The following is an 11,002-nucleotide window of genomic DNA, read 5'->3' as shown; positions in this document are numbered from 1 at the left end:
GGTGACACATGTGGTCCCAGCTATATAAGAGGATCACTTGATCCAGGGAGGTCGAGGCTGCAGTGGGCCATGTTCACGCCACTGCACTGCAATCTCAGCAACAGAATGAGGCCATGTCTCAAAAAATATATAAATAGGCCGGGTGCGGTGGCTCACAGCTGTATCTCAGCACTTTGGGAGGCTGAGGTAGGCGGATAACCTGAGGTCAGGAGTTCAAGGCCAGCCTGGCCAATACAGTGAAATCCTGTCTCTACTAAAAATACAAAAAATTAGCTGGCCTTGGTGGTGGGCGCCTGTAATCCCAGCTACCCATGAGGCTGAGGTACGAGAATCGCTTAAACCTGGGAGGCAGAGGTGCAGTGAGCTGAGATCACGCCATTGTGCTCCAGGCTGGGCAAGCAAGAGCAAAACTCCACCTCAAACAAACTATATATATATATACACACACACACACACACATTATATTCATAAATTTATATTTATAAAATATATAAAATATATATATTATGTGGCATTCCTCTAATTCACAAAGGTACAGTTGCTCTTATTAAAGGGACTCCTGGTTAAGCTGTGGCTTTAAAAAGTTTGAAAACCACATTGCTTTTAAATGACATAAAACAGCAAGTAAAATGGAAGAACAGACTGACTTCTAGTTTCGTTTGACTGGAGTTGTATACTTAACTAAGGTGTTATTGAAAAACAGGCGGAGGTTGCAGTGAGCAGAGGTGGCGCTACTGCACTCCAGCCTGGGCAACGGAGTGAGACTCTGTCTCAAAAAAAAAAAGAAAAAGAAAAAGAAAAAACAATACCTACTGGAATAGCCTTTATTTGCGTGTGTTAGCAACAGTTTATAATGATGCTTCTACATGCTTTCAGTTAAGCCCTTCTTGTGAATGTGACCTTTACTTAGATGCCAGATTTGAAGGGAATCAATACCACAGCCTTGTAATCATTAGGGATATACTAAAATCATCCTATCAAACATCTCATCATCAAACTCAAACTTTTCAACACCTTAAATGACGCTGTGCTTACAAAACTGGCGGTGAGGTGTAATAATGACTAAATTAAGGCACCATGAACAATTTTTATGGGAAGTAGAAATTCAATTAAGATGGAAGTACCTACTCTTGCATTGTGCAAGGCAATTAAGATCTGAAGTAAGCCTGCCTCCGAGGGCTTTGATTTTGACGGTTAACAAGTACACAAATACAGCACCAGGTAGAATACAGCCTGTGTTGTCATTTATGTCTGGGTACAGAGGAGAAATTCTGACTTAGGGAACGGCTTCCTGGAGAAGAAATTACTGTCTGGCATCTTGTGAAACAAAGGCTCTACACTTTACCCTTGCCAACGTAGTATAAAGGACTTTTAAGCTTAAAAAAAAAAAATCACTAGATAATCAGAGGAACACTGGTCATCATCTAATGCGAGTGTATCATTTTAGAGTTGGGAAAAACTTATGCCTGAGCTAGAAATGCACTAGCCTGCCATTATCACAAGGGCAAGTCAGTGACGGAACAGTTCTCTGCCTGCCAGTGCAGAGTCCTCCCACTTGATGAATCAATCATTAACGCTAACTGGCAAACCCTTTGTACTTCTTCCCCTCCCGTCACTAGGTTCCTTAAATCGACTCTGAAATACCTGCCAATCTTATCCTGAAACAGAGTTTCGACCCTCAGAACAGTCTTGCCCTCATCTTTGGGACCCGATTCGTCCAGCTGAATATCGCATTCGAAGAGGCGGGTTGGTTGGAACCACTCCGCCAGGCCTCCCTCAATCCCACGCTGTGTCCACCCTTGCTCTCAGGATGGCGTCCCGGAAGTGACGTAGAGGAAACGGAAGTGCTGTCTTGGCACCGACTTCCTGTTGTTTGAGGCTGGGTGGGGGGTGGTGCGCTTGTGTGGGGCGGTGCGCTTGTGTGGGGCGGCCTGGGGCAACCCAGCCGCGGCTGATCCTCTGCCTGCGGGGACTGGAGTCGCGAGGCGGCCGTCATGGCGGTGTCGGAGAGCCAGCTCAAGAAGATGGTGTCCAAGGTAAGGCTGCGACGCTCCCACCTCTCCCGTCCGCGCCCTGCCCAGTCCGTCCAGCCAAGCAAGCCTCCCAGACGGGCCGGAAGCCGGGGTGCGGTCCTTAGCCACCTTCTTGGCCCCCAGCCCCGAGGCGCCTGTCGCCTGGTGCGGGAATCCCCATACGGAAGCAGGGAGGGTGGGGGGCGGCGACACTCAACAAAGGCGCAGAGCGGAGGCCGCCTGACACCTGCCGCCCACCCGCCCTTCTCTCTTCCCCAGAGTTGGGAGCTGTCTGTGGGGCAGTGTAGTTTTTCGTCTTAGTTTTTGTAACACAAAGAAGGGATCATACTTAGTTCTAGACCTGAGGCAGCCCTCTACTAGGGATCCTCCAGTTTTCGCCTTTTCTTGTCGGCCGGCAGGGACTGTGGCCGTTTCAGTTTTGTATGCTCCAGAAAAGTCTAGAGAAGCCAAAATACCAATCCCTTACTTCCCCAGGTGAAATAAATACCATTACCATTTCAGAAATTTGCTAAGAGTAACTGCTATTAAGTGTATGCTTCTTATAACTCGTATTTGTTTGAGCTTAATTTATGGTCTTCACAGGTCAGGTATAGTGTATTTTTTTTTTTTAAAGCAATTAAGCATTTTGTATTTTAAAGCCATGATTTATTTATATAATTACTTCAAACGTGGCACCCTACACCAGAGTGGAATGGCTTTTGTTATGTTTTGTTGTAATTTGCCAAAACCATGTAAAATGATTGAGAGTTGAGTCTTAACCAGTTCAACGTGTTAGCTTTGGATAGTTTGTCAAAGCAAGAACGGTAGCAATTAGCGGTTTAAGTGGTTTCAGTTTTTAGTAAAACGCACCATTATGCATAAAACTTTTTAAAAAACAGACCTTTTCCAGTTAAATCGCCCCCATAGTTCTTGATTGAAGAACAAATAACCTCTAAAGAGAAAGTGACAGTTTTCAAAATAAAGCGTACCTTAGTTGTGTAATCATATATTCGAGGCTTCTTGGTTTTGTTTTGATAAACTAGTTATCCTTAGTTATAGAGGAGGTTGTGGGAAGCCGTAGAAGATTGGGACCCAGGTAAAGATCTATGTTATATCACTTAAGGAAAAAAAAAAAAAAGGTATATTGTTTTATATAGTGTGTAACTGAATAGCATCTGTTCAATTGCTTTTTTTTTTGAGAGTCTTGCTCTGTCACCCAGATTGGAGTGCAGTGGCGTGATCTCGGCCCACTGCAACCTCCGCCTCCCGGGTTCAAGCGATTCCTCAGCATCCCAAGTAGCTGGGATTACAGGTGCACTTAACCACGCCCGGCTAATTTTTTTGTATTTTTAGTAGAGACAGGGTTTCACCATGTTGGCCAGACTGGTCTCAAACTCCTGATCTCAGGCAGTCGCTCGTCTTGTCCTCCCAAAGTGCTGGGATTACTGGTGTGAGCCACCATGCCCGGCATCATTGTATTTTTAGTGGAGATGGGGTTTCACCATGTTGGCCAGGCTGGTCTCAAACTCCAGACCTCAGTGATCCACCCACCTCAGCCTCCCAAAGTGCTGGGGTTACAGGCATGAGCCACCACGCCTGGCCTCCATGACATTTTTTGATCTTTAAATTGATAGCATAGTCATTTTAAGATGTATTCCTTAATGTATGTATATTCATATAAAGAGGAAGAATATTCAAATATGAGCTTATTTTTGATATTTTAAGTCTCCTAAGCTTCCCCTAGAGAAACCTGCCATTAAAGACAAAGGCAAGGTGTGTTCAGAGATATTTTATACCTCTACCTGCCTCCCCCTCTACCCAACCTCTGATTACTCTAAAAATAAAAACAGATATAGGCAAGAGGTGGGAGAGGGCATCCTGTCTGTTGGTCCTTGATTTAATATCTGAAAAACTGAGACTCCTGTATGTGATTATGACGATTCTGAGCATCCTATGAATTTTCTGTCCAACCTATGAATTTTAGACAGGTAAGAATAGAAAGTAAAAAAATAGAAGCAGTTGTGGGGCTCCTTCCTCCTAAAGAAGGGCTTGAAATGTTTTCCTTTCAGCCGGTGTGGTCTGTACACATGGCTAGGGTGGTTATTGTTTTCTGATTTATCTGATTGTTATCTTTATCTGAATGTTGACTCTCATCCATCATGGTACTCTGGCCACCTGCCTTATGTTTTTAATATATATATTACAGAAGATCTTTTTTTCCTTTGTACATTATCTTAGCTCCCAACTTAAACATAACTTACTTTTTTTTTTTTCGGGGGGGATGGAGTCTCTCTCTGTTGCCCAGGCTGTAGTGCAGTGGCGCAATCTTAGCTCACTGCAACCTCCACCTCCCAGGTTCAAACAATTCTCCTGCCTCAGCCTCCCGAGTACTGGGACTACAATCTAGTGCCACCTGGCTAATATTTTGTATTTTTGGTAGAGACGGGGTTTCGCCGTGTTAGCCAGGATAGTCTCAAACTCCTGACCTTGTGATCTGCCCACCTTGGCCTCCCAAAGTGCTGGAATTACAAGCGTGAGCCACCTCGCTCTTAAACGTAACTTTCATCACCCTTCTGTATTATTATTTTTGCAATTAACGGAGATATATTTATACTAAATTAGTCCTTGCTTGACAGAAATAACTTTCCACTTTAGATGTTTCATACATAACAACCACTTATATTTTTACATAGTTTATAGCATTTCTAAAGGTGCAGTCACTGCTAAATGAGTAGAAGAAAACTGTGAGCCTGGTGTGGTGGCTCATGCCTGTAATTCCAATGCTTTGGGAAGTAGAGGTAGGAGGATCCCTTGAGGCCAGGAGTTCTAGATCAGCCTGGGCAACATAGCTAGACTCTGTCTGTACCAAAGATTTAACAATCAGCCAGACTTGGTGGCATGCACCTGTAGCCTTAGCTAATTGGGAAGCAGAAGCAGCAGGATCACTTAAGACCAGGAGTTTGAGGTTACAGTGAGCTATGACAGAGTGAGATCCTGTCAAAAAATTTAAAAAAAAAATGTAAACAGTAATAGAATTGGACAGGTGCAGTGGCTCATGCCTGTAATCCCAGCACTGTGCGAGGCTGAGGTGAGCAGATCCTTGAGGTCAGGAGTTTGAGACCACACTGGCCAACAGGTGAAACCCCATCTCTACTAAAAATACAAAATTAGCCAGACGTGGTGGCGCAAACCTATGATCCCAGCTACTCAGGAGGCTTAGGAAGGAGAATTGCCTGAACCTGGGAGGCAGAGCTTGCAGTGAGCCAAGATCATGCCACCGCACTCCAGCCTGGGTGACAGAGTGAGACTCCATCTCAAAATAATAATAATAAAAAAATAACAAAATAAAAGTTGCTGTATCCCTCATAAGGTTTTAGGTTCTAGGGATACAACAGTGAATAATCGGACAATATGCTTCTGGAATTTAAATTCTTAAAGCAATAAACAATACCTTAAGTAGTATGTTGGAAAGCAATAGATGCTTTAGAGAAAATAAAGCAGGAAAGAGAAACGGGGAGTGCTAGGGTCTGGAATTGGGATGAGTCAATTTTATATATGATAGTAAAGGGAGGTCTTTCTGAAAAAAACTATTTGAGCTCACCTGAGAGAGGTAGGAAACTGTGTGCTTGACACGGGGCTCACACCTCTGAGCCCCAAGCATTTTGGAAGACTGTAGCTAGAGGATCGTATTGAGGCCAGGAGTTCCAGACCAGCCTGGGCAACATAGTATGATCTTGTCTCTTCTCTACTAAAAATATAAAAAAATTAGCTAGCTTGGTATGTACCTCTAATCCCAGCTGCTTGGGAGGCTGATATAGGAGGACTACTTGAGCCTAGGAGTTTGAGGTTGCAGTGAGCTGTGATCACACCACTATACTCCAGCCTGGGTGACAGAGTGAGATCCTGACTCAAAAAGAAAACCACCATGGAATAATTTGGGGTAAGAACATTTCAGAAATAAGGAAAAACAAGTGCAAAGGCTCTGAGACAGAAGTTTGTCATGCATGATAGAGGAACAACAAAGGAGGGTAGGGTGGTTAGACTGGAGTGAGCAAGGGAGGAAGTGGTGGTATGGGTCTAGACATAGAGCATCAATGGTATAGGAGATTTAGAGGGCCTTGTAGGCCATGGTAAGGACCTTGGCATTTACTTGGAGTGTGACGAAAAGCCATTGCTCTGTTTCAGCTGTTGACATTACTATAGCTGCTATGTTGAGACTAGACTGTAGGGGGTTAAGGATGGAGGCAGAGACACCATAAAGAGGCTGTTGCAGTAATCTAGGTGAGAGGTGCTGGTGGCTTAGACCAGGACGGTAGTTGTGGAGATTCCAGATATATTTTGAAGGTAAAGCTAGCAGGATATTTTGACAGATTTCCTGTGGATGTGAAAAAAAGAGAGGGCATCAAGGATAATGTCAAAGTTTTTGTCCTGAGCACCTGGAAGGACACACACACACACACACACACACACACACACACGGACGACATTGGAGAAGTAAATTTGGGGGGAAGATAAGGAGTTCAGTTTTGATCATGTTCCAATTTGACATTCATTAGATATTCAAGGGGAAATGTCAAATTGTTAATTGTATACATGTTTTCTGGAGTTCAGAGAAGAGGCTAAGATTGAAAAATTTTAATTTGAGGGTTTTCAATATATAAATTATATTTTCAACCACGAGGGTGATCAAAGGAATGAGTTTAGATAGAGAAGAGGACCAAGGACTGAGCCTGCACTCAATAATAATTGGTTAGGATAAAAGAACAAAGCAGCAAAGAGGCTGAGAAGACACAGACACAGTGCAGGAGAACAGCTGATGTCCTGGAAATCAAATGAAGAACATGTTTTAAGAGGAAGGGGGCTGGACATGATGGCTCACGCCTGTAACACCAACACTTTGGAAGGCTGAGGTGAGAGGATCACTTGAGCCCAGGAGTTTGAGACCATCCTGAGTGGGCTACGTAGTGAGATCTCATTTCTATGAAAAATCTAAAAGTTAGCCAGGTGTGATGGCACATGCCTGTAGTCCCAACTACTCGGGAGGCTGTGGTGGGAGTATCACTTGAACCCAGGATGTTGAAGCTGAAGTGAGCCGTGATAGCACTACTACCGTCTGCCCTGGGCAACAGAGTGAAACCTATCTCAAAAAAAAAAAAAAAGGAATCATTTTGGTCAAATGTTGCCGAATCAGCTTGGTCAAATACTGCTAATAGATGAAGAAAAATGAAGATAGAATCAGTCATTGCATATCATGTGGCAGTTATTGGTGACCTTAATGAACAAGTTTAGTGAAGTGCTGAGTTTAGAAGCCTAATTGGAGTGGATTTGAAGAGACCAGGTCTCTAGACATTGAGCATTAGTGGTTGCTAGCATCACAGAGATACTCAGATATATTGTGCTCCATGATGAAAAACATCCTCTATGAAGTGATCTTAGAAGAGGAAAAAAAATTAAAGGCAATTTTTTAATCATGAAGATAATAATCTCTAGATCCAACTAAATCACAGAAACATTTATCTTATACTAAAGGGATACAGTTAACAAATTCCATACCTCTATAGGACAAATGAACAGATTTCTTTAACAAATAAATTTTAAGGAGCAAAAATAGGGATGTGCCCATCAGTTAAGTATTTGTATTTGTAGCTGAACAGTAGATAAATGTGCAGTAAGAAGTGGACCATAGATGCCTATAAATCCCAGCACTTTGGGAGGCTGAGGCAGGAGGATTGCTTGAGGCCAGGAGTTGGAGACCAGCCTGGGCAACATAGCAAGACTCTGTCTTTACAAAAATAAAAATAAATTAGCTGGGCATGATGGCACATGCCTGTAATTCTATGTACTTGAGAGGCTGAGGCAGTAGGATCACTTGAGCCCGGGAGTTTGAGGTTGCAGTAAGCTATCATTATGCCACTGTACTTCAGCCTGGGTAACCGAGTGAGACCTTGTCTCCAAAATAAATAAATAAATAAAAGGAGTGAAATACAGATAAATGCTATGACATGGTTAATCTTGAAAACCTACTAAGTGAAAGAATTTAGTCGTGAAAGATCATATATTGTATGAATAAGCAAATTTATAGGGACAGAAAGTAAATCCTTGGTTGTCCAGGATGAAGGCTGGGGACAAGTAAAATTGGGGGGCGATTGCTAAAGGGTATGAATTTCTGTTTAGGGATGGTGAAAATGTTCTCAAATTGATTACGGTGGTGGTCGCACAACTCTGAATGTACTAAAAACCATTGAACTATGTACCCTTTAAATGTGTGAATTATATCTTTAAAAAGCCATAAATGATGAGTTTAAAAATATAAATTAAAAGGAACTTAAGAGACATTTTAACAAATGCAATGAATGGACATTATTTGGATCCTGATTCAAACTGAAAACGTAAAAAACATGACTTGAAACTATAGATGTTTACTGATATTAAGGGAATAGTGATTATTTTAGTGAGATAGTAGCATTGTGGGCTTTTTAGGTTCTTTCAGGCTTTCCTTAATGTTAACGATTAGTGGAAAAGGTTTTAAGAAAATTCATCTAGCAGTAAAATATATGCATTGGTTTTAAACTAAATTCTTATGCAATTTTGCTTTTCAGTACAAATACAGAGACCTAACTGTACGTGAAACTGTCAATGTTATTACTCTATACAAAGATCTCAAACCTGTTTTGGATTCATATGGTGAGTTTATGCAATAAAAATAGCAATTCCTATACTTGGAGTTTACTCTCTTTGTTAATTGTAATTTTCTCCGTTTTGTTTTGAGGCATGTGCGTTTTTCAATTGTAGGATTGCACCACCACTTAATAAAACTGTTGGAGGATAGCAAATTATAAGATCTAATAAAAACGTTTTGGCCGGGTGCGGTGGCTCACGCCTGTAATCCCAGAACTTTGGGAGGCCGAGGCAGGCGGATCACCTGAGGTCAGGAGTTCGAGACCAGCCTGACTAACATTGTGAAACCCCGTCTGTACTAGAAATACAAAAATTAGCTGGGCATAGTGGCACATGCCTATAATCCCAGCTACTTGGGAGGCGGAGGCAGGAGAATCACTTGAACCCAGGAGGTGGAGTTTGCAGTGAGCCAAAATCACATCACCACACTCCAGCCTGGGCCACACAGGGAGACCCTGTTTCAAAAAAGAAAAAGTTTTATATTTCTTTAGTTTTAGTTTTTTAAGTTAAACAGAAATACTTGGCCGGGCATGGTGGCTCACACATGTAATCCCAGCACTTTGGGAGGCTGAAGTGGGTGGATCACGAGGTCAGGAGTTCACGACCAGTCTGGCCAACGTGGTAAAACGCTGTTTCTACTGAAAATACAAAAATTAGCCAAGTGTGGTGGCGGGCACCTGTAATCCCAGCTACTTGGGAGGCTGAGGCAGGAGAATCGCTTGACCCTGGGTGGCAGAGATTGCAGTGAGCTGAGATTGTGCCACTGCACTCCAGCCTGGGTGACAGGTGAGACTCTGTCTCAAAAAAAAAAAAAAAAAAAAAAACTCTATGTGGACGCATGGCTCATTCCTATAATTCCAGCACTCTGGGAGGCTGAGGCGGGTGGACCACTGAGCCCAGGAGGTTGAGACCAGCCTGGGCAATATGCTGAAACCTCATCTCAACAAAAAAATTTAAAAAGTTAGCCTGGTGTGTCTGTAGTCCCAGCTACCCAAGAGGCTGAGGTGAGAGGATTACTTGAGCTCAGGAGGCAGAGGTTGCAGTGAGCCAAAATTAGGCCACTACACTCCAGCCTGGGCAACAGAGGAAGACCCTGTGTCAAAAAAATTAAAAACCTCTGACATAGAACTATGCTAATTTAGACCTAGGAGGGGATGTTAAAGATAAAGTTGAGTCCATTTCTCAAGGTCTGTTCTATAGAGCCTTAGTTGTGCTGGGGGCAGAGGCAGAATTCTGTAGTTAAGTTTGAGCAACATATGGATTAAATAAAATTGAGTTTCATTGCATGAAGATTTCTCGGAGCCGTTAATATGCTAATGTGTTGTATATCACCAACACAAGAGAGAATATATTGTGCAGTACATTCTAAAGTTACTTAACTGCTGAAACTCCTTGCCCCCATAGTGTCTCTTTATAATTTCAGGAACACATTTTACAAAACTATACTCTGGACTGTCCACTGTCCCTTTCTTTTATAGATGAGTAAAATGTTATTTAATGTGGTCTTTAGTTCAATAGAGACCCTTAGCTCTGAAGGCAAGGAACTGAATTTTGTAGCTGAGACTTTGTAAATTGTACTCCCTTCCAAGGCTTTGAAGCATTAGGAACCTGGTGAAGAGAGGTGGGAAGCAGCAGAGGGACAATCAGTTCTGCATTTCCTAAACAATACAGACATGAACCCAAAGTCCTCTTCCAAACCTAGGGCATGATTCCTTCTCATCTCAGCGTCCCCTATGTCTGTCCACACATTACCAAAATTAAAGTTAGTTTTTAAATGGCTTCAGTGGGGAGAAAAATGGCTGGAGCTAAAACTTTATAGTTTTAACTTCATATAAAAGAGTAAATACATTGATCAAAACTGACAAAGACTCCGTTATCAAATCTTGTATAGTTTCGTATGGCTGGACCAAGTATATACTATTGTTATCAAAATTCTTTTAGAGTAAACAAAGCCCCAAGTTTATATCAAATGGTTTTCTTTTTTAAAATATGCAAAATCAGGGCCGGGCGCGGTGGCTCAAGCCTGTAATCCCAGCACTTTGGGAGGCCGAGGCGGGCGGATCACAAGGTCAAGAGATCAAGACCATCCTGGTCAACATGGTGAAACCCCGTCTCTACTAAAACTACAAAAAATTAGCTGGGCATGGTGGCGCGTGCCTGTAATCCCAGCTACTCAGGAGGCTGAGGCAGGAGAATTGCCTGAACCCAGGAGGCGGAGGTTGCGGTGAGCCGAGATCACGCCATTGCACTCCAGCCTGGGTAACGAGCAAAACTCCGTCTCAAAAAAAAAAAAAAAAAAAAAAATATATATA

The 11,002-nt window shown here is 42.6% G+C and overlaps 1 protein-coding gene across 3 annotated transcripts in view; it reads left to right on the top strand.

The window, feature by feature from the left end:
• Positions 1–901: 901 nt before the first annotated feature.
• TSG101 (tumor susceptibility 101) overlaps positions 902–11,002 on the top strand; it is a 57,926-nt gene continuing 47,825 nt past the window's right edge. Inside the window, exons 1-2 of one of the 3 annotated variants that reach the window (XM_032240930.1) lie at positions 902–2,036; positions 8,612–8,696. In XM_032240930.1, the coding sequence (XP_032096821.1) occupies positions 1,995–2,036; positions 8,612–8,696 (127 nt within the window). In that variant the 5' untranslated portion in view covers positions 902–1,994. Of the gene's footprint in view, positions 2,037–5,934; positions 5,953–8,611; positions 8,697–11,002 lie in introns of those variants that run through there. The other 2 variants (XM_032240931.1, XM_032240932.1) reach the window with 2 other exon arrangements.

The sequence above is a fragment of the Sapajus apella genome, unplaced genomic scaffold (assembly GCF_009761245.1).
Source record: "Sapajus apella isolate SASKATOON/1434 unplaced genomic scaffold, GSC_monkey_1.0 scaffold47, whole genome shotgun sequence".
Classification (NCBI taxonomy): domain Eukaryota; kingdom Metazoa; phylum Chordata; class Mammalia; order Primates; family Cebidae; genus Sapajus; species Sapajus apella.
This window is presented reverse-complemented; position numbering and strand designations above follow the sequence as displayed.